Raw genomic sequence first — 19,587 nt, forward strand, 5'->3', positions numbered from 1 at the left:
TGTGGCAGAAACCTACCACTGCCCTGAAGGTGAAACATGAGGCGGCATCTTCAGCAGGGACAGAGAGGATATTCAGAAGATGGATGGAGATCAAAAAGTCCTGGAAGAAAACTTGTTCCAGGCTGGGTTAAACCACAGCATGTTAATGTGTTAAGATTGGCCCAGTCAAAGTACAGATCTAATTCAAATAAAGAATTGACTTCTTTATTAAATCATTGATTCTCCCCAATCTGACTAAATTTGACCTTTTTTTTTTTTTTTGCAAAGAAGAGTTTTGTGAAGCTGGCAGAGACATGTGATTGACTCATTTGGGATGAACATTAAAGCATGCCACACATTTCAGACTTTTTATTTGTAGGATTATTTTTTTTAAAACCATCAATCACATCAGGTTCTGTTCTGGGGATTACTGTGGAACAATTAGAGATGATGGTGCAAAAAAATGATTTTGCATAAAACCACTAGAATTAGAAACAACTCTTACCATACTCTTCATGAGACTTCAAAAGAAAAACAGTGTCTTCAGTCAGAGGCTTTTTCAAATTCACTGTAATACAAACTGCTACGGCAGATAGATTCATTGTGCCCACAGCTATCATCGTCAACAATAACTCTGAAGAAAACTTAGTTAATATAACATTTCCTCTCCCTTTGGGATCAATAAAATGTTTTTAAAATTTTCTCCCAGGCTACAATTCCTTTTTGTTTTGCTTTATCAAATTAACTGTAGGTTTTGACTGTAAAATGAAAAAATGTAAATAAGTCAAAGGATTCTAAATAATCATTCAAAGTACTGGATGTAGAAAGGAATAAAAGAAAAACTTTTTGAGTGAAATAAAAGTGAGATCTTTATTTAGACAACGTATTTGCAGATCTTAACCGAACACAAGGATCATGACCTTATGACCTGGCGATGAAGAGAGGTGTTCAGGGTCAGCATGTGGGAATGATGCAACACAGACTAAACATTTGTTGTCAATGTTCCTCAGTTCTTTGTTTTTCTGTATTGTTTAACAAAGATCTTAGGTGTGGTCCAGCCGTCCACAGCTTTCTTCAGTCCAGCTCGCTTCCATATCCTCTCAAGATCCTCCTCAAATCTTTTCTGCACACAACATAAATAACCAAGCTTATCTGACAAGAGCACACACAGAATAAGAGAATAGCAGAGTTACATTCAACCGTTTGCACCTCACCTGCTTTTTTCTCCCCCTGCCCTCCAAAATTCTCCTCTTCAAGAATTTAGTCCGTTTTTGCAGCTTCTTGTACTTATGCCGGTTCATCCTTCGCCGTCGGATCTCTAAAACATTCTTGCATTTCATGGGTGTTGCTGAGCCCTCCCCGTCCTCCAAAACTGGCACGGAGATCGGTGGCAGCAGCTTCTCTTGCGGCAGCTCTACGTCTCCCTGCGGCGGCGCCGACTGCAGCAGCGGCGGTAGGGAGTAGCGGAGAGACAGCCAGCTTTCCAGCGGACTCACCGAAAGCTTCCGCGGCACCAGAGCCTCTTCCAGCTCTGGCTCAAGCTGGACCCATCGTGGAGGAGACGTATTATCTGCTGCTGTCGAGTAATTTCTTAGTTTCTGCTGTAGCGATGAGCAGCAAGACGGTAGGCATGTGTTCAGAATCCCTCTATGAACTTGACCTCCATCTGGGAATAAAAAGAGAAAGAGTAATTTAAGATGGTTTTCCAAAGTATGATCATCTCAACTCAATTTTTCAACTTCACACAATGTAACTGCAACCCAATACTCAAAGAAAACTTAAGGGGTCAAGAGGTTCACATTCCAGCAGGTCTACCCCAAACATAAAGCCACAATTAAAGCAAAGATCAAATTCAGTTGTTAGAACAGCTGAGCAAAAATATAAAATAAACTTCAACAGAGACAGACCAAGTTCAACTTTCAATCTGACAAGAGTTTAAGTTTTTCTTTTCCCACAAAGATGAATCATCAAACATTTCACTCTCTAAATGAACAAAGATATTAAAGATAAACCACTTAAAGACTTGCAGCTTCAGTTGCAGTGAAAGGCAATTAGATGCATGCCACATGTGGAAATATAATTTTAAATCATGCAAAGTTTAGCTCACATTTTTTAAGTAAGTGTTCCTTTTGAGATGTCGAGAAACTCAAGGGTATTGTATTAGAGCAATCCCAATGATTAATGCCAAATTTTAGTACTGAAAAGGTTTTCCTGCAAAGCTATCATAACCAGGTAATAGCTACAGAGAAAAATACTAAAAAATTTTTCCACTAATCTGCAATTTTCTCAGGAGAAATATCAGAAAAAATGTAGAATAATAGTAAAATCTATATTGCCTTTCTTGTTTATACTTACAGGTTGTTCTACTTAATAATCGTGGGACAACTCTCAAGGCAAACATCATCAACAATCAACTAAATAAATTCATCAGTAACGGGGTGTTTCATCAGAGGTCCTGCAAACAAGAAGACAAAGCTGAATTAGTACAACTGGGTTGACAAATTAAGCAAAACAAAGAATAAAGACAATTAAACGGAGGTAATTAGAAACAATAGTGAAATTGTCAGTCTTAGTTGTGTCCCTGCTGCAGTTGATTCAGAAAGCGACTAAATGTTAATCTGATTAATTAGTTCATGTAGAGAGATTTACCAAATAAAGGCAAGAATATTTTGTTTCCAGCGCTCAAATATCAGCAAACTATTCTGTCTTAAAACAATACAAGAGTTATTTGCAGCTGGTTTTGTAGATCAGGGAACGTTGCGTAAAATAACCCAGATTGTGGATAATAAAATTAGCTAAATAAAATTCAGAGTATGCATATTCAGTAATGCAAATTGATCAAACAACAGAATGAAAGAAATCGAAAGTAGGACCAGAAACCATAGCAATAACGACCTGTTTCGTATTTGAAAGAGTGCTTTGCTACTAGCTATCCAGCTAACAGTGGATGCGGATTTAAAAATCGTTACATTACGGAATATTCCTCCATAAGAGTAACAAAGTCCCATTTTAAACAGAACGACAACACAAACTACTGACAATGAAAACAAATCTTACATTACCAGATATTTTCGTGACCGGGTTTCCTTCTCAATGTGACTTAGGAATTCAACTTCCGGTAGGTGCGACACGTATTCACCACGTTTCCTGTTTTGACTACAGAACAATGGTTCCGCGCAAGTACGAGGTCCGTCTCCTCTGGCGGCCACTGCTAAATAAAAAATACAAATTGTCGAGAGCTTTAAACTCTAACCGGGTCTGAAAAATGATTGATTATTGATAAACCCAAAGAACTATGGTTTATTTGCATTTTTGTGATTTTAGGACAAATTGAAAAACAGCACATTTACAAAAGAATATGAGTAAAGTTTGAATATTGTATTACACAGCCTTAATAATCGAATAGCCTCTCTGCTCACGAAGGCGTAATTATAAGTGACCAGAATAAGAAAAAGAGACCATTTTAGTTTCTGTTTTAAGGTAGTTTTGTATATATTTCATATCTAGTATTTGAATCTGGAAAGTAAGATGGCTATGGAAGTATTGTGTCTAGATGTGAACCACTTCTTCATTTAGACAATTACTTTGTGGATCTGACAGAGTTCAACAGTGTCTCAGGAAGAAACAAAAACTCATCACCACGCTTAACCAGAGAATGAGTTCAATTGTAGTTTAAAAAAGTTCTTCCACCAAACTAAACGGAGCATGGAGGACAAAAAACAGATATTTACTCTACACAATTACGTTAATATGCATAGTACTAAACAGCACAGATTTTAAGCTACAGCAGTGCATGTGGAAAAAAAACAAAAAAATATATTATTCCACTTTAATCAAACCACCTTCAATATTAAATGAAAATAGCACAACATAGGACAGTACTGAATTACATCAAATTACTATAAACCTATTAGAAAAATGTTTTAAAAAATAATTTATCAAAACTATTTTAAGTGTATCATGTGACGATATCAACAGCAGTTATTCCCATATTTTGTATTTATTTGTTTGTGAATCTGCATTACTGTGAACCTCCATGGAAACATGTTTCCACTGAGTCATTTGTTCCATGAGCAGATTTATTTTTCATCATGACTACATTAAGTTTCTTTGTGGCTATTTGACTCATGTCTGAAGTCATCTGCTTCCCCTATTTGGTTCCACATGTGAAACCTGGGCTGTCAGTATCCTCACATTTTATTCTGGGGGAATAAAATTCCCATCGAATCATTTAATTAAAGAAGTTTCTCTTTGGCTTTGTGAAAATTGTGCGTGTGTTTGTAAAAGCAATGTCCAGCAGACTTTAAACTTCTTGGGGAATTTATTTACAGTAAAAACAAGCAAAAGCAAAACATTCATTTCATTGGAAATCCTGATGACTTAACTATTGCCGACACTGGCTTTCCTTACACTGTCATTGTGTGATATAAGGCAACTGAAATGGTTAATGGGTTGTACAGAGACATTTTCCCTTTTACAGTCTGAAAACCTTTAAAAATCTACAAAACTGTCAAAATCAAATCTGAAATCAAGAATACATGACATAAAACAACAGTAAATATTTAACTTGGCAGTAAACTTATGGTGTTGCTCCTCCCAATTTAAAATCCACCTGCTATAAATATATGTACTCCTGTTAAATTTATATTTATGTACACAAAACCAGTAGCTTAGTTTGGATTTAGTCACTTTTAAAGCAAATAAATATACATGGTTTGATCACATTTGCATTGTAAACTTACTGCACTGAACAAGGTTAGAGGCCTGAAACAAGCCAGGCGTCACAGGTAGAGACTACAATTACACCAACGCAACATATACAAGCTGAATGACAAGACGCTGAGTGTTATCACCAGAGAGGTACCGTGTAACTCACACTTCACCAGGAACCAAGGAAAAAATAAAAACATGGTTGGAGAAAGACGGAAGTACAAAAATAACGTGACTGACTATATTGGTACATCGGCTAACCATACAGGCAGTGACTCATCACGACAGGCAATGCAACCAATTCTTCAGTTCCTCGAATCAAGTCTGATTAGTTAATCTAATACAACTGACAGATTTTGGTAGATGAGAATGTGGGTGAAAATATTGAGGTAACATAAACTTAAAAGGCCAAGAAAACTTTAAGAGTATCAGTCGAGATTCTCTTTCCAGTAAACTTTCATCGTTTGTTAAATGTGCTTAATTTGGAGAAAGTAGATGGAAAGTGTCTTAGTGCAGCAATTATGTTCTTCTCTTTGGATTTTACACAAATGAACTTTTCTGATGCATGATGCGCGCCAAATCCTTCAGAATTTATATGCGAGACTGTTATTAAGCGAAAAACCTTAAAGGGCAAATGTCATCATATTTTAACACCAGAAAAGAATAAATAAATAAATACAATTTGCACTAATATTTCTTTACACAAATTGATAAAAATAATGAGGTAAGAACTTATATTTTCCAAAACAATTATCTATCCAGTAGATTTCTCAATGTAATTTAAATGATTAAAAAATGAGCTAAATAATTACTATTCTGATGTTAATATACTTATTTATAGTTTTGGTTGTGTGTGATTTTTATTGACGTTTTGTTTATTGTTTTCAGTTGTTGTGTTTTATTTTGGATATTTAAAATCTTGTTCCAGTGTAAAATGTTCTGATCAAAATCAAAGCTAATTGACTTCTGAGAACTGAACGTTATTCTCATTATTTTCTTTATTATCTACAAAACAACAGTATAATCATTTATCGCAATAATATCTGGGACAATTTATCTTCTAGAAAAACTTATTTTGTTTGTTGTGTGCAGGGTCCAACACGTGATGTCATCACTCTTTTGCAACTTGCACTCTTAGTTATCATTTTCCTTTTTCCACATACCTTTACATATTGCTCCACTTCAGAAATGGAAATAAATTTTTTACAATTGTGAAACAAAAAGCCTCATTTTAAAAGGTGAAATTTTAAATATGATGATACATGCCTTTTAAGTTGTCTTTATCTTTGGGCTGCAGGTTTCCTCATGATGACAGCTAAGAGCACAGTCTGTACTTTTTATAGCCAGAACGCCATGACTTCAACAAGACAACTAAACAAAAGTGACATTTTCACAGATAAAACATTTACATTTGCAGATCAAATGTGCACTTCTACAAGAAAGGCCAGGAAAATAAAAGATAAAAAGAAATACAACCAGGCAAGGGATGTGGAAACAGGCAAAGAAATGAGTGGAAGGAAACAAAGGATGTAAAAATGTGGCCCCTTTTTGTGCGTAACCCTTCCTAGTGTCCTCTGGGTTTCTGGATGCATGTCCTCCCTGAGCAGCCAACTGCAGGCTCCGTCTGATAGTCCTCTCTCATCTTCATCATCGTTCTCCTTCTCTTCACACGTCATGTCAAATGCATGGCTCTCAGAAGGAGTGAGACATATGGGACTGCTTTTGGGAGAAAACAGGTCATTGGTTACAACTCACAAGCGACATTTGATCACTTATATTTTCATACAGGGTGTTTATTCCGTTTGATCGTAGTAAGTGTTGAATGACATAAGTCCAACCTGAAGATGGAGATTCAGGATATAATCAGGTGGGCAGGGTTAACAGTTCTGCACAAAGAGAAGCACAAATAATCAAATAAAAGACCAATAAATCCCAGATATGAAAAACATGCAGAAATTTGGAGGTGGAAAATCTAAAATAACTGCAGGTGACTCACTGATGACTGATGGTCATGTGATCGTTCTAGTTTGATCCGAATGTCGGTGGCTTTCCCTCGATCAGATTTACCGGGCCCTGGGGGACAAGACAGCAGAGGAAGTAAACCTTAGTGACTGCTTTTTGTCACAATACAACAACAAACTTTAACATATTTTATTGAAATTTTATGCGATAGGCCAATGCAAAGTGGAAAATTATGTACAGTGATGTGTATGATGAATAATCCAAATTATTTTAAGGCATAATAAAGGTGGGGGAAAAAAACATTCTAAGTGGTCAGTTGTAATTTTCTCCAAATACAAAGGTGTAATTTGTAAAATGCATCTGTAGTATCAGCCTTTAGGGGGCTGCTCGATGTCACAATTATTTTTTTTTACATCCAAAAGTCATCTCCAGGGGAAGGAGGGACTGGAGAGTCCTGAGTTGCTTTTTTGTCTCTGCTATATTGTATTTAACAAAAATGTTCTTGCACTTTGCTTTGTACTAGTTTGTCACATTACATCCCAATAAAAGGTATTAAAGTCTGTAGTTACGTAATGCAACGTGAAAATGTTCAAGGTTTAGCATATTTTTTACAAGGTAAACCTTATTCGTCTTTTATTATACTTGGGAACTACTTATCACAACAACTGACATGTACATCATATTTTTAAAAAGTGTTTTTCTTAGCAGGATATTTCCTCTGCAGTTTCAGAAAAAGAAATTGGGGTTAGTTGTTTTTTCCGAAGGCTCCAGAAATTCTCATTATAATGATGAATCTGCAACCTGCAAAGATCTAATAATGTTGCCACAAGAGGGACTTTTTCTTTTTTCTGTATTTCACATGAAAAATCTCTTTGCAACTTTATCTTTAGAGTTCACTGTTGTTTTCAGAAATGGGGACTTTTGCTGACCTAACCAGACCTAACCACAATGATCTATTGTTTATTATAATGTTGCATGGTGTCTAAAAATGATCGCTCTTATGTTCTTTATAATAGACTACACAAGGTTTTCCACTAACCTGGAGAGCTGCCACGACTGTTGCTGCTGGTGCAGCTGATGCTGTCCTCCAACCAGGTGCTGTAGGTGAGGGAGTCACGCTTGTGAGGCGTCCCGGCTGAAGACAGACTCTCCTGGGTGTGACAAGAGACTTAAAGCTGCAGTACGAAAAGTAATTCTTACATATTTGTGAACTTTTATTTAAAAATATATGTTTTTTACTTGTCCATGGTGTGTTGTGACAGTTTTAACAAAACTTCTTCCTGCCTGTGCTACTGTTGATCTTCTGAAGAAATGCACTGCTCCCAACCAAAAACAATCAATCAGAACCAGGAGGAGGGTCCTGGCGCTGTCAATCACCCTTCCGTGTGGCGCTGACCATTCCCCTTTCCTTACTGCTACACTGAAGCTAGCATAGCCTATCATGAATGCTGAGGCTAATTAGCATAGTCACTGATGGTGGTGGATAAACAGTTTTTCTGAAATGGTGAGTTGAATCTCTCCCACTGGCACATTTAACCGCGAGCACACGAGGTTGATTGACAGCGCTAAGACCGTCCTCCTCGTTCAGATTGGTTGTTTTTGGTCGGGAGCGCTGCATTTCTTCAGAAGGACAACAGTAGGACAGGTAGAAAGAGGTTTGTTAAAACTATCTCCACAGCATGGAGATAGTTTTAACAAACAAGTAAAAAACATATTTTTTAATTAAAGTTGCAAAATGCAGAGTTTCCCACTCACCATGCCTGTGTCGTAGTCCTCTGCTGCCTCGGTTTCATTCTCCTCAACCACACTGGTAAAGCTGCTGGCGTTGGATGAGGAACGGGAGAGGTCGTTGCCCTCAGGGATGGAAGGGGTCCTGCCACAAAGATGAGAGCTGCAGCCTGGGTTACCACTCTCTGATCCCACCAAATGCATTGCATGCAGCAATACAGCATGGTGCCATGCTTATGCAAGGCGATGCATGACAAGTTCAACAGAGAAAAAAAAAAACATGCTATGCTGCTGCAGTCTGTCATGCTCACCTGTTCTTGGTGGTTGTGAGAACCTCAGGAGAGCTCTGGTCTGAGTTGTCGGATTTTGGGTCTTGAGAAACGTGGCCACTGTCAGGAGTCTTCTGAGTGTTAGGAGATGTCTCTCTACTGGTACAGAACAAAGTAAATAAAAAAACAGTTTGAAATGACCAACAAAGCAACCAAGAGTGATGCAGGTACTCATTGTGGATCTCTGCAGCTCCTCCTGGCTGCTGTACTGATTCATACACAGGCTGGTCATTTTGGTAAACACTGATTGTTGATTGTTGAGCAGTTGTAACAATACTATTCCCAACTTCAGATCATGGATAACCACTACCTTATTGGATGCTCAAATTGTGGGATAATCTGCCAGAGGACTCTCTAGTTCATGGCTGTCAAGCTCATTTCCATTTTGGGTCATATCTCATTGTTCTTAAAGGGCCGGTTGTGCCAGAATGTACCAATGAAACCAATTAAAATACCAATAAATAGCAATGTGAAAAAACGAGAACAAGTTCAAAGCGCAGTAATAATAAACAACAGTCTTCATCCACCTTCTCTCCTGGACTTCTTGGATGTTTTCGATCCCGATGGCGCTGCTTCGCCTGGAGCTGAAAGGACCTGACTTCTTCCTTGTTGGGCTTTTTCCTGGGATAATCAGAGACTGGCAGGGAGAGCAGAAAATCAAGTGTCAGACTGTGGGAATACCTTCTAAAGTTCTATTCCAATCCACAACACATTCTAAATTTAATTTAAAAGGAAAGCAAATTCCAAAAACACATTCTGATTTATCAGGGTAATATGTGGCTTTTCAGGCGCTACAAAGACGAGAAAAAATAGGGAGAAATACGCGTTTCATGCCAAGAGAAGGTGAAAGTCCCCCTGTCAGAGCACGGCGCGCTGAAGCGGGAGATAAAAGATGAGCAGGCTGCAGAGGCTGCCTGTAAATATGCTTCCTCAGCAGCTGCTTTGTTCAGTCAGTCTCCATTTTTAAAGGTCTCAAATTAGGAACTTAAAAAAGATTTTAATTTCATGTGGCTTCAGAGAGCAGCAAGGCAATTCTCTTAGTGAAAGCTCTGAAGGGGGGCTTACTGAATTATTTCAATTAACTAACTGGACATAAACAGAGTAGAGAAACACTGTAGAAAGATAGCACCTACTGCAGCAAAGCAGAAAACAGTAAAACGAGCGTGTCAGTTTTAAATTAACTTTGGCCTTTCAATATCATATTGGATTTGTCCGTTTAATTTTTAAAACTAAACAATTCAAATGATTGGATTTCCAAAAGGAAGTAAGAGGAGCTGAAATGTGCAGGGAATTATGTTCGGCCTTGATGCAGCGGAGCCATGCAGACAAATAAAAGCAACAGAAAGCAGCAGAAATAAGTTCAAAGGTAGTTAGTAATTAGACATGAACCTCTTCTACTGTTCCTATCCCTATGGCACTGCCACGGCGTCCATATTTACTGGGACTTTTGCCTGGGACAAGCAATGACTGAGGCAGACAGGAAGAGAGGAAACAGAGAAGAAGAAGAAAGAGTGAGGAAGAGGAGGAGGAGAGGATGGTGATGACATAAAAAAGAGAGATGAGGAGGAGAGAAAACATGAGATTTATACAAATATATATGAGATTTCATGCAGTAAGTCATGTCAGTCAAACATAAGTTAACTAGAGAATACAAATGGCTCCGTGGGCAACACAGGCAGCTGAATGGGAGAGAGACATGATGAACCGGTTATGTAAGCAATATATGCCTGTGAGGAAGATGATGAAGAAGAGATTAAAAAAAGTAGCAGAGAGGAGCGGACGATCAAGTATTCTTAGGTGTCATCATAATGTGCTAAACACCATTAGAGAGCATCTTCTCAAAAAGAAAGCAATCATTTTTACTGACGGCTGCAACAGTAAATCCTGTTCAATGTATTTATCTTTTTTCCCATTGTTCAGCTCTGGAAAAAAAACTAAGAGCCCACTGCAGTGAACCCGACTGAAAACCTCCTGGTTATTCCACCAAATATTGATTTCTGAACTATAAGCATTAGTTCTGTTGTTTCTAAATGAATATGAACGTTTCTTTGCACTATTTGAGGTCTGAAACCACTGCTTCTTCTTTGTTATTTTGACCATTTCCCATTTTATGCAAATAAAAACTAAAGATTTGCTTGAAATTTCAGAGACATGTTGTCAGTAGTTAATAGAATAAAAGAACAATGTTCATTTTACTTAAATATATACCTGTGAAGAGTAAAGGCAAGGGAAATGATCATTTAAGTGGTCTATTAATTTTTTCCAGAGCTGTATATTCAGAGGTTTGCATGCAGCTATCATGGGCATGAATATAAAAATAATTTGGGGCTTTTAAATGATGAGTTTGAACTGTTATTGCTAATGTGTTGTTAGCACGTTAGCAATAATAGACCAAAAATGGTCCCAAAAACACATCCTAGCCTGTTTTGGAAAGGAAACTCTTGCAGATCAAATCCAGGTCTCTCCGAATACATCTAACAACATGAATGACATTATTAGGATAGCAATGCCCATGATGGGTGGATGTAAACTGAATGCAACAGTAACATCGGATAAAAACCTTGTAAACAGCTCAGATCAGAAAAGTTGCTAGATTAAAGAGCTGAAGCAACAATGATGCTTTGAATTAGTTCATCTCGCTTACAAACATCCTGAAGTAAGGCAAAGTTACAAGGTTTTCATCCTTTTCTTCAGTCAACAATTTTCTGTGCTTATCAATTGAACCCATGCTTAACGTATTGTGCACATAATGGCAGACATATTGTTAGCAAACTATTGGAACACATTAGAGATTTATTATGCTTGTATTACAATGCAAAACACAAAATATTACCAAGTAATTTTGGTTTGGTTTCTAGTGAAGATATTAGACAAAACTAACTTATCAGTGAGATGTTTGTTTTAAGTCAATAATTCCTTAATATTGATGAAAAGGAACTAGTACAAGTACTAGAAAAGGTAACTTGTAAACTAGTTTTGTCTGATTTCAAGTAAGATATTTGCACTAGAAAATAGTCCAAAACTACTTGGTTAGATTTTGTGTTTTTGCAGTGAAGAATGCAGATGCTTTAGGATTTATAAAGGACAGCTTTAACCCCAAACCATCACCACAAGCCTAACAACCAGCCAGTTTCCTCTCACTCCATCTTGCAGACAGTTTACAACTAATTGCAACATGAGAGTCAGCTTCCAGACCAAAGCAGTCTGTTATTGATCCCCTCGGCTGAGGGAAAGGTGCGTCAGTGTGAGAAGTTAATGCGGCAAGCGTGTGAGGAAGAGGCGATAAAGGGCCGGGAAGAGGTGCTGGAGGAGGCAGAGGTAGCGAGGTTCGCCTTAATGGAGGCGAAGAGAGGCACTGTACTTACTATCCCAGGGAATTTAGGGCTCTCTGCAGGACTGTGGCTGCTCAGGTTATTGGAGACTGCATATGGCTTCTTTAAAGTTAGACTCATGGCATCCATTGACTGGCTCCTACCGCGAATCACCCGCTACGGAAAGAAATGAGGAGGAGGAGATACATTCAGATGGCACTGATATTTGTCCCCTACAGGAACCGGGATCGCGTCTTTGACTTCCACTGACAGAAAAGGAAGAAGCAGACAGCTCTGCTGATGAGTTATTATATTTAGGTAGATGGCAGGACGAGGAAGAAAGAATAAGCAGATGTCAAACCACCAAGCTGCTAAAAGTAGTTAAATTCAGTTGGATGCAACGCAGCGGAGAAGCAGAGCAATTCGAAATCTGCCCAGTCGCTGTGAATTAGTGACAGCATCGTGAAAAAGTGTGGCAGCTCAGCAGCATGCAGAGAGCACAGCGTCAAGTTGCTGCCAGGATGCACGAGGAAGAAAAGCTGGGAAGCAAAGAGGAGCAAAGAGCTGCAGAAATCCACTTCATTCAGATTTAACAACAACTGGGAGGCGGTGATAAAGCTCTTACAGCCCAGCTTGTGTACAAGTGTCAAGAGCCTGAGCTGCCAGAGAAAAGCCATAAGAAAAATCCAACGACAGGTATTAAAACATAAAGGTCACAAAAAGTCAATGCGTCAGTGTTATAACATTGATCTATTTCATCTTACAATACCAGCAAAAGCAGTATCTGCCGAATGGATAGGCTGACATTTTTGAAAATACAAATATTGTCTTTTGTGCAGTGAATAATGGAGAAAATCAATATCTTGCTCAATTCTGTCTCTTTGATAAAGTCACAGATGGCAGCCAGTTATTTAAGCCTAGAAACAAGAAGCTCCAAATAACTAATTGCAGCAGCACCTCTAAAGGTTGTAGATCAATACAACAAGAATGGTGCAAATTCCTTCCACTAGCCAGTAAAATGTCTGAGGAAACCCTCAAAACATACAAAATGTAATCCTAAATTACGCTGACGTATGTTGGGCCTGGATTAAAGATTTGCACATTTCAAACAGGACTTTGCTTTTACATAGTTTCTTATGGCAGTGCAGTTTGTGCATCTGACTCTCCTTTTACCTTAAAAGATTCAAAGAATCCCCCTCCTCCTGCATTCCCATTTTCCAGTTTGTCGTCCTCTCCTCCAACTCCCATTATGGCCTGGCTGTTCACATGGAGTTCCTCATAAAGGGTTTCAAGCAAAGCTGATCGTGTTCGCTCCTGAAACCACAACACGCAAATGTAAAAAAGAGAATGAGAAACGAATAGAATGTACAGATTTTTTTATGTTTGACGAAAAACGTCCAAGAACTCACCTCCAGCTTTGCAAACTTTTCAGCTTTGTAGCACGCATATTCTGCATTGATTAGCTTTGTAAACAGAAACTCGTGAAATTCAGGGCCCTAATTAAAAGCAAAGCAGAGAGAGGAAAGCAGTTCAACATAAAAATATGATGACTTGACTGATTGTTAAGCTGCGTGTTTCTCTTACTTTTTTAAACATGGCCGGGTTTGGGAGAGCTGGGCCAAAGAAAGGAACATCATCCCGAGCCGTGACTGAAACCTGGGAACAAATATTAAGGCCGAAGAATAATCACTCACATCAACTATCTCAAAGAAGCAGAAAAAAGTAAAGTGAGGAGAGTTTACCTTGTAGACAACGTTGTCAGAGCAGGGGTTGACCACCTGGACCACAACGTAAGCGTGAAGGAAGTTGGAGGCAATCATGTCTGGCACAAAGGGAGTATTCTCCTCTTGGAATACGATGGCCACGATGTCGTTGCCTATGTGCCTTTTTCTCTGCAACTGAAGCACAAAACTCCAGGAATAAGCTTGAGATTATATTTAAAAAATATTTCAAATTTGTGATCACGTTTTTCATCTTAAAACCACAAAGTAATGTAATAGACGGAAGCTAATGGTTCTCACCAATAGATGTCTTAAATCTATAAGGCATGCAACCTCCTTTACTCTGACACTCCTAAATGTCAATTGCAGTTAACTTCAGAAGTAACTAATAAAAAGCACAAGCAAATGTAGTTTTATGTCAGTATAAATTAAATTATTCTGTGAAAGTCTCAAAAGGGTTGTTAAGAGAACATGAAGACCAAAAAACAAAGAATTAAATTTATAGAGAAGTGTAAAGCAGAGTTCATATTCTGTATTAGGAAGAGAGGTAGAGCGTCCCATGTTAACTCTGGAGGAACTGCAGACAACTAAAGCTCAGGTGGGAGAATCTTTGCAGTGCAACTAACAAACATGACCTCTACAAATCAGGCTTTTACAGAAGAGTGGACAAAAGAAAACCACTAGAGTCCCACCTGTAGTTTTCTGCAAGTCATATGGAGCACACAACTCTGCTAGGATGACATGAAAACTTGACTTTTTTTATTTCAAGCAAACCACTGTTTGTGGACAGAAACTAACAAAAATACTAAAAATGTGTAATGCCTAAAGTTTAACTTCAAAGCCAAAAAACAAAGTCCACTGCTAATTCGTTCTCAAGTATTCTGGGAACATAATCAAGAACGCCTTCATATCTTATGACAGTAAGCTTATAAAATTTGCACATTTCCAATTGTATAAAGCAAAAGAACCACAAACAACTATAAATAAAACACAGTAGGTGTAAAAGATGTAGTTCTACATTTTATTTATCAGATGAATGCCCTCCATTTTCAGAAAATGCAGACATTAAAGAGCAAATGCATCCTACTTTCAGTTGCCAACATGTAAATTTGCAAACCACCACAAAGAGGCGCTGTTTCTCTTGAAGTCAGCCAGACAAGTTCGCTGTTTTAGGTCAACCTGGCATATATATAACACCCACTACTGCTGGCTGGGAGGCTCAGCATGTGAACACAGACATTCCCATCTGTGTCTGTACAAAATGTGACATGCTGGAGTGTAAACTAGCATGTAATAATCAGTACTTGTGTGGGGAAAAGGAAAAAAACGATACACAAAATCAGAAAAATCAGCTCACATATGCAAATGGTAATGGATCATGTATGCATTTTATGCACTGCTATTTTCTGACTCAGCGTGGGTAAACAGGGAAATGGTGTACTGTTATACTCAGAGGGGAACTTGCCTGACCGCTTGATATGAATCTTGAAAGGTGTGTCGGAGTCCCATGGTGTCACATTACCTGCTGCGTGTCCCCCTCTGTGTAAGGCAGCTTTGTGGACACATGGAACATGACCTCTTTGTTGCGGTAGTTGCAGTAGATGGATTCGGTGCCAGTCTGCCCATGAGTCACATCTAACCCTCCGCGGAAACTGCAAGTAAACAGAAGCATGTCTAACAGGATATTCCACCATCACTGCAGAAAGCGTGACCATTTACTCCTGCAGCGTGCATGATGGGATACAAATAGGAGTGTAGTGGAGTTCGTTTAGAGCCTTGACAACTATTGTTTGACACTTACCCTTTAAAATTGTGTAGCTCAATCTTTTCTCCCAGAAACTCCAGGAACTCTACAAAGGCAGGACTTTCTTCGCTGTTGCCAAACAGCTCCTCTTCTGACGTCTGAATCCAGGAAAGCAAATAAAAAAATAACATATTCATATCTCATAAACATAATAACATTACAACCACACATTTCTTTGATTTCACTTTTTATAGATAAATGTTTGAGTAAAATGAACATTGTTTTTTTATTGTATGAACTACTGAAAACATGTCTCCAAAATTCCAAGCAAAAAATTTGTATTTATTTGCAGAAAATGAATCCAAATAACAAGAAGGTGCAGTGCTTTCAGGTCTCAAATAATGCAAAGAAAACAAGTTCATATTGATTTAGAAACAACAACAGTAATGTTTTAACTCAGGAAGAGTTCAGACATCAATATCTGGAGGAATAACCAGGACGTTTTCAGTGGGGTTCAATGCAGTGGGCTCTTCATTTTGACCAGAGCTCAATGTACTACATTGGGATTTTGCGCAAATGAACTTTAGGAGTATTTTTGCTATGCTGTCCTCTTTACTTTTACTTGAGTAATTTTATTATAAAGGTTCAGTCAGTACTTTACTACTGAGTAAAATCTCTGGATTCCCTACTTACTGTGAAAAACTCCACTGAATGAACAAGGTTATTTTAGCCATACAGGTTTCTTAAATTTTTCATTGAAAGAAATCTACATGGAAAAGTTTCTTTTTTAATGGATTTTTTTATTTTGTAATTATTCTACCTTTATGAATTTTGATATTCAAAACATAAAAACTTCTGCATAACTTTATATTTTGTTCTGTCTGATGATGTAAATGAAAATATGTCGTAGTAGTGCCCCTCTTACTTGAATAAAATGTTTTGGTTACTCTACCCTCAGTTGAACAAAAATCTATAAAGCATGGCATGCATTTCCAGGTGTTGCAGAACAAATTTTAGCTGCAATTGCAGCAGTGAACAGTCTATTCACAGGTGTCAAAATGCATTTAGATCTGGACTTTAACTGAGCCATTCTAGCATTTAAATATGCTCTGATCTTTTCTGCAGCTCCTTAAGAAACACATGGGGTTTTGCATGTAAACCAATGAACCGTCGACTATGAGATGTTCAAATCTTGTAATTTTTTTTAGCCTGTCCCTGTTTTAAACCTCTTCACAACTTTATTACTGACCTTCTTGCTGTGTTTCTTGTTGACTTTAATGCCACTTTCTGAAAAAGTGAATGAATTCCAATAGTACTTTCCAAGTCTAGTTTAATAATATCAAGTAGAAGGACTGGGAAGAGTGGCAGAGAACATTTGTTTGGCAGAGCAGCAGTTATGGCACAAGCACAAAAAATAAAGATACGCATATTGTGCTGCGATAACTTCAATAATTGCCAAATGCCAAATTAGACAGAACCTTCAGAGACGAGGGAGCTTGTGGTTACAATCCTCTCAGCCTAAACGGTAATTATCAGTTGATAGTGAGAAAAGGAGTTTTTACCTTAAAACAGGCAGAATAAAGAAGAAGAAGCTGCCTTTGTTTATAATATTCTAAGTTCCTGAAAGTCGCCCTAACCAGAGAGTCTTTCTCAAAATTAAAAGCGCCTACTTTTAGGCCTTATCAACACGTGCCTATCAGAACCTGCAAGTTTTCTTGGAATAGCTCAGAGTTGCTCTTTCGTCCTTCCAGCCCTGCTCCCTGACACAAAGGAACTGATTGGCTCAGAAAATGAGAGGGTGAACTGAAGGCAGCAACAATGACTGGCTTTGACAGAAAGACATAATTAGTACAAGACGGACTGAGCATAATCAGCTTCCTTGAGGAATATAAGAACTTGCATTGAATATGCATGCTCATTGTTCACAGGAGGAAGAAGAACAGCACGTTCCCTGCATTCCTGCAGCTCATAACAGAACGAACACCTACTCTGTTACTCACCTGTCCGAACCTTTGGTAGATGACCCCAAATTTGAAGTTGTTGCTGATCACATGTTCATCAAATGTGACGATGAGTCTTGAAGCCTAAAGAAACACACAAAAGATATTTTTTGTCAATTACCTTCTTGATAAGGGCTGATCAATTGCAACCAATTGAGCTTGATTAGCAAGCATTTCTTACTTTTTCTTCGATTCTTTTCTTTGCATCGAAGGTATGCAAATGATTTGCAAAATATTATTCAACAAATTCAGTGGAAGATTTATTTCAGTGGGTACATTGAGATTTTAGTCAGCCAGTTCTGAATAATTTGCCTCAGTGATTTAAAAACAATTAGGAGGTAAAAGAACAAATTGGTGATGAAGGGATATGGATGTCTTAATTATTTTAGAAAAAAAAATCTGGAAAGAGTTTTATGCATTTTATTCAGGCTTATAGAGTAGATTTATGGATTTGTAATTATAGCTGGAAGCCCTTTAGATTGTGACTATGTCAGCGTTGGATGTCTAGAAACTGAATTTGCTGGAAATAATAAGCAAATAGCTCAACTTACATCAGATTGGGTCTGTGAGCAGTTTTTAAGTCGAATCGCAGCCTCTGATGGGTTTTCTTCCAATTTTGTCCGGTTTTAGCTCCATCTCTCTTCCTATCAACCCTGACCAGCATTTCTGCCCCTGTTTAACACTGGCATCTCTACAGCATGTTTCACTGTGAAAATGTGTCAAGGCTGATGTGCAGTGCTTTATTTCTGACATAGATGGAACTTTGAATGAAAACCAAAATGTTCAAACTTGGTTTTGTCTGATCAGAGGAATTTGCTACTGGTTCTTCTTCTTGGTGAAGTACAAATAGATACAAATAAAATACACTGAGGTTTGTGGAACTGTAAAACCAGCATCCAGTGTCTCCTTAACACTCGCACAAAGCTCCCACTCCCCCTGCTTGTCAAACTATTTAAATTTTTAATTATTGAGCGAGACAAATACAAAACTGGCGGTGCCAACTTACTTTTGGATAGAGGACAGGGTAAAAACGGTCCACGTTGACTTCCTCACAGACGAGCTTGGGTTTAAATTTTCAAAACAACGAAAAAGTCAGGATGAGGCCACTGATCAGTTATTGTTCACAGAAATGCATCTCTTCTCACCTTGGCCATTTGGACCACGTTGGGAAACTCTGTTAGGCAGGAAATGGGGATCACATCTTGGTAGGTTTTCAGCTTGGTTCTGTTGACGTTATAGAGTAATAATTCATCCATCAGATGCTATAGAACAAAAACCAATCGTCAAACTTCCCCTCTCTTTGCCTCCTGTTCTTCCTCCTATCACACCCACTCTCTGGTCTAAATAGTCCATCTGTTACTCCGTCGTTGGAAGTGACAGCTCTGTTGACACTCTCTTTAGCTTTATGGCTGCTGCAGTAACAGCAGGACGACGCGTCCATCCAGTCACACATTATCACCACACTGGGGATTTTAGGGGAAAAATTATTACGCTGCATTTGCTGAAGCTCTTCAGCTGCTAAAAGTGGTAAACTTTCCCTTTAAGCCTTTACAATAGTTCTTTGTAAAGCTGAGAATCACACAGGCTGCACACATACATACTGAGTGTTACCTGAGCATGAGACGAAGATGTTCCTGGTCACCAATCTCATCATATTTTATGGAGAACACCAGATGTCCAAGGGAACTGTCCAGTGAATAGTAATTAAAGTGCTCCTGAGGGCACAGAGTTAGCACAACGCCATTAGTATTCATCAAAAACAAACCCAGATAATCAATGCATATGTCATTTTGCTGCAGTACTTCCACCAGACAAATGGACAAATTTGTTAACATCTCTAAACAGATGTGAAAAACATCTTAAGATACATCCGAGTGTAATTGCACAAGATGTTCAGTGGAAGAACCTTCAAATGCAGATTACTGAGTAGCACATTATATTTTAACCTATTTGCCCTTTCAACTATGACTTTACACACAGATAAAGAGACTTTAAGAATGTCAAACACCAGGTTTATTTTATCATTACCAACTAACTTTGGAGGTTTAAATGTTCCCCAATTAAGTACTTAAATCATTAAAAACTGAAAACCAACAGATTATT

General features: G+C 38.1%; 2 protein-coding genes across 20 annotated transcripts in view; both read right to left on the minus strand.

The window, feature by feature from the left end:
- Nucleotides 1–822: 822 nt before the first annotated feature.
- aurkaip1 (aurora kinase A interacting protein 1) lies at nt 823–3,145 on the minus strand. 2 transcript variants are annotated; one of them, XM_055045953.1, is made up of 4 exons: nt 3,042–3,145; nt 2,335–2,434; nt 1,194–1,645; nt 823–1,102 (listed from the first exon to the last, which is right to left on the minus strand). In XM_055045953.1, the coding sequence occupies exons 2-4, from the start codon at nt 2,381–2,383 to the stop codon at nt 986–988; spliced, it is 618 nt and encodes a 205-aa protein (XP_054901928.1). In that variant the 5' UTR covers nt 2,384–2,434; nt 3,042–3,145; the 3' UTR covers nt 823–985. The 2 variants fall into 2 exon arrangements, with proteins under 2 accessions (XP_054901928.1, XP_054901929.1); XM_055045954.1 differs by having other exon boundaries at nt 3,037–3,116.
- Nucleotides 3,146–4,281: 1,136 nt separating this feature from the next.
- LOC129370182 (rap1 GTPase-activating protein 1-like) overlaps nt 4,282–19,587 on the minus strand; it is a 53,257-nt gene continuing 37,951 nt past the window's right edge. For 10 of the 18 annotated variants that reach the window (XM_055045923.1, XM_055045917.1, XM_055045930.1 and 7 more), the window contains 19 exons: nt 19,096–19,199; nt 18,630–18,708; nt 18,491–18,544; nt 17,485–17,568; nt 15,542–15,642; nt 15,263–15,392; nt 13,762–13,917; nt 13,604–13,675; nt 13,429–13,515; nt 13,193–13,333; nt 12,074–12,196; nt 10,098–10,175; nt 9,236–9,345; nt 8,691–8,807; nt 8,407–8,542; nt 7,691–7,802; nt 6,686–6,762; nt 6,528–6,575; nt 4,282–6,408 (listed from right to left, as the gene is read on the minus strand). In XM_055045923.1, the coding sequence (XP_054901898.1) occupies nt 6,567–6,575; nt 6,686–6,762; nt 7,691–7,802; nt 8,407–8,542; nt 8,691–8,807; nt 9,236–9,345; nt 10,098–10,175; nt 12,074–12,196; nt 13,193–13,333; nt 13,429–13,515; nt 13,604–13,675; nt 13,762–13,917; nt 15,263–15,392; nt 15,542–15,642; nt 17,485–17,568; nt 18,491–18,544; nt 18,630–18,708; nt 19,096–19,199 (1,770 nt within the window). In that variant the 3' untranslated portion in view covers nt 4,282–6,408; nt 6,528–6,566. The remainder of the gene's footprint in view (nt 6,409–6,527; nt 6,576–6,685; nt 6,763–7,690; nt 7,803–8,406; nt 8,543–8,690; nt 8,808–9,235; nt 9,346–10,097; nt 10,176–12,073; nt 12,197–13,192; nt 13,334–13,428; nt 13,516–13,603; nt 13,676–13,761; nt 13,918–15,262; nt 15,393–15,541; nt 15,643–17,484; nt 17,569–18,490; nt 18,545–18,629; nt 18,709–19,095; nt 19,200–19,587) is intronic. The other 8 variants (XM_055045922.1, XM_055045920.1, XM_055045921.1 and 5 more) reach the window with 8 other exon arrangements.

The sequence above is a fragment of the Poeciliopsis prolifica genome, unplaced genomic scaffold (genome assembly GCF_027474105.1).
Source record: "Poeciliopsis prolifica strain line A6 unplaced genomic scaffold, Auburn_PproV2 SCAFFOLD023, whole genome shotgun sequence".
NCBI lineage: Eukaryota > Metazoa > Chordata > Actinopteri > Cyprinodontiformes > Poeciliidae > Poeciliopsis > Poeciliopsis prolifica.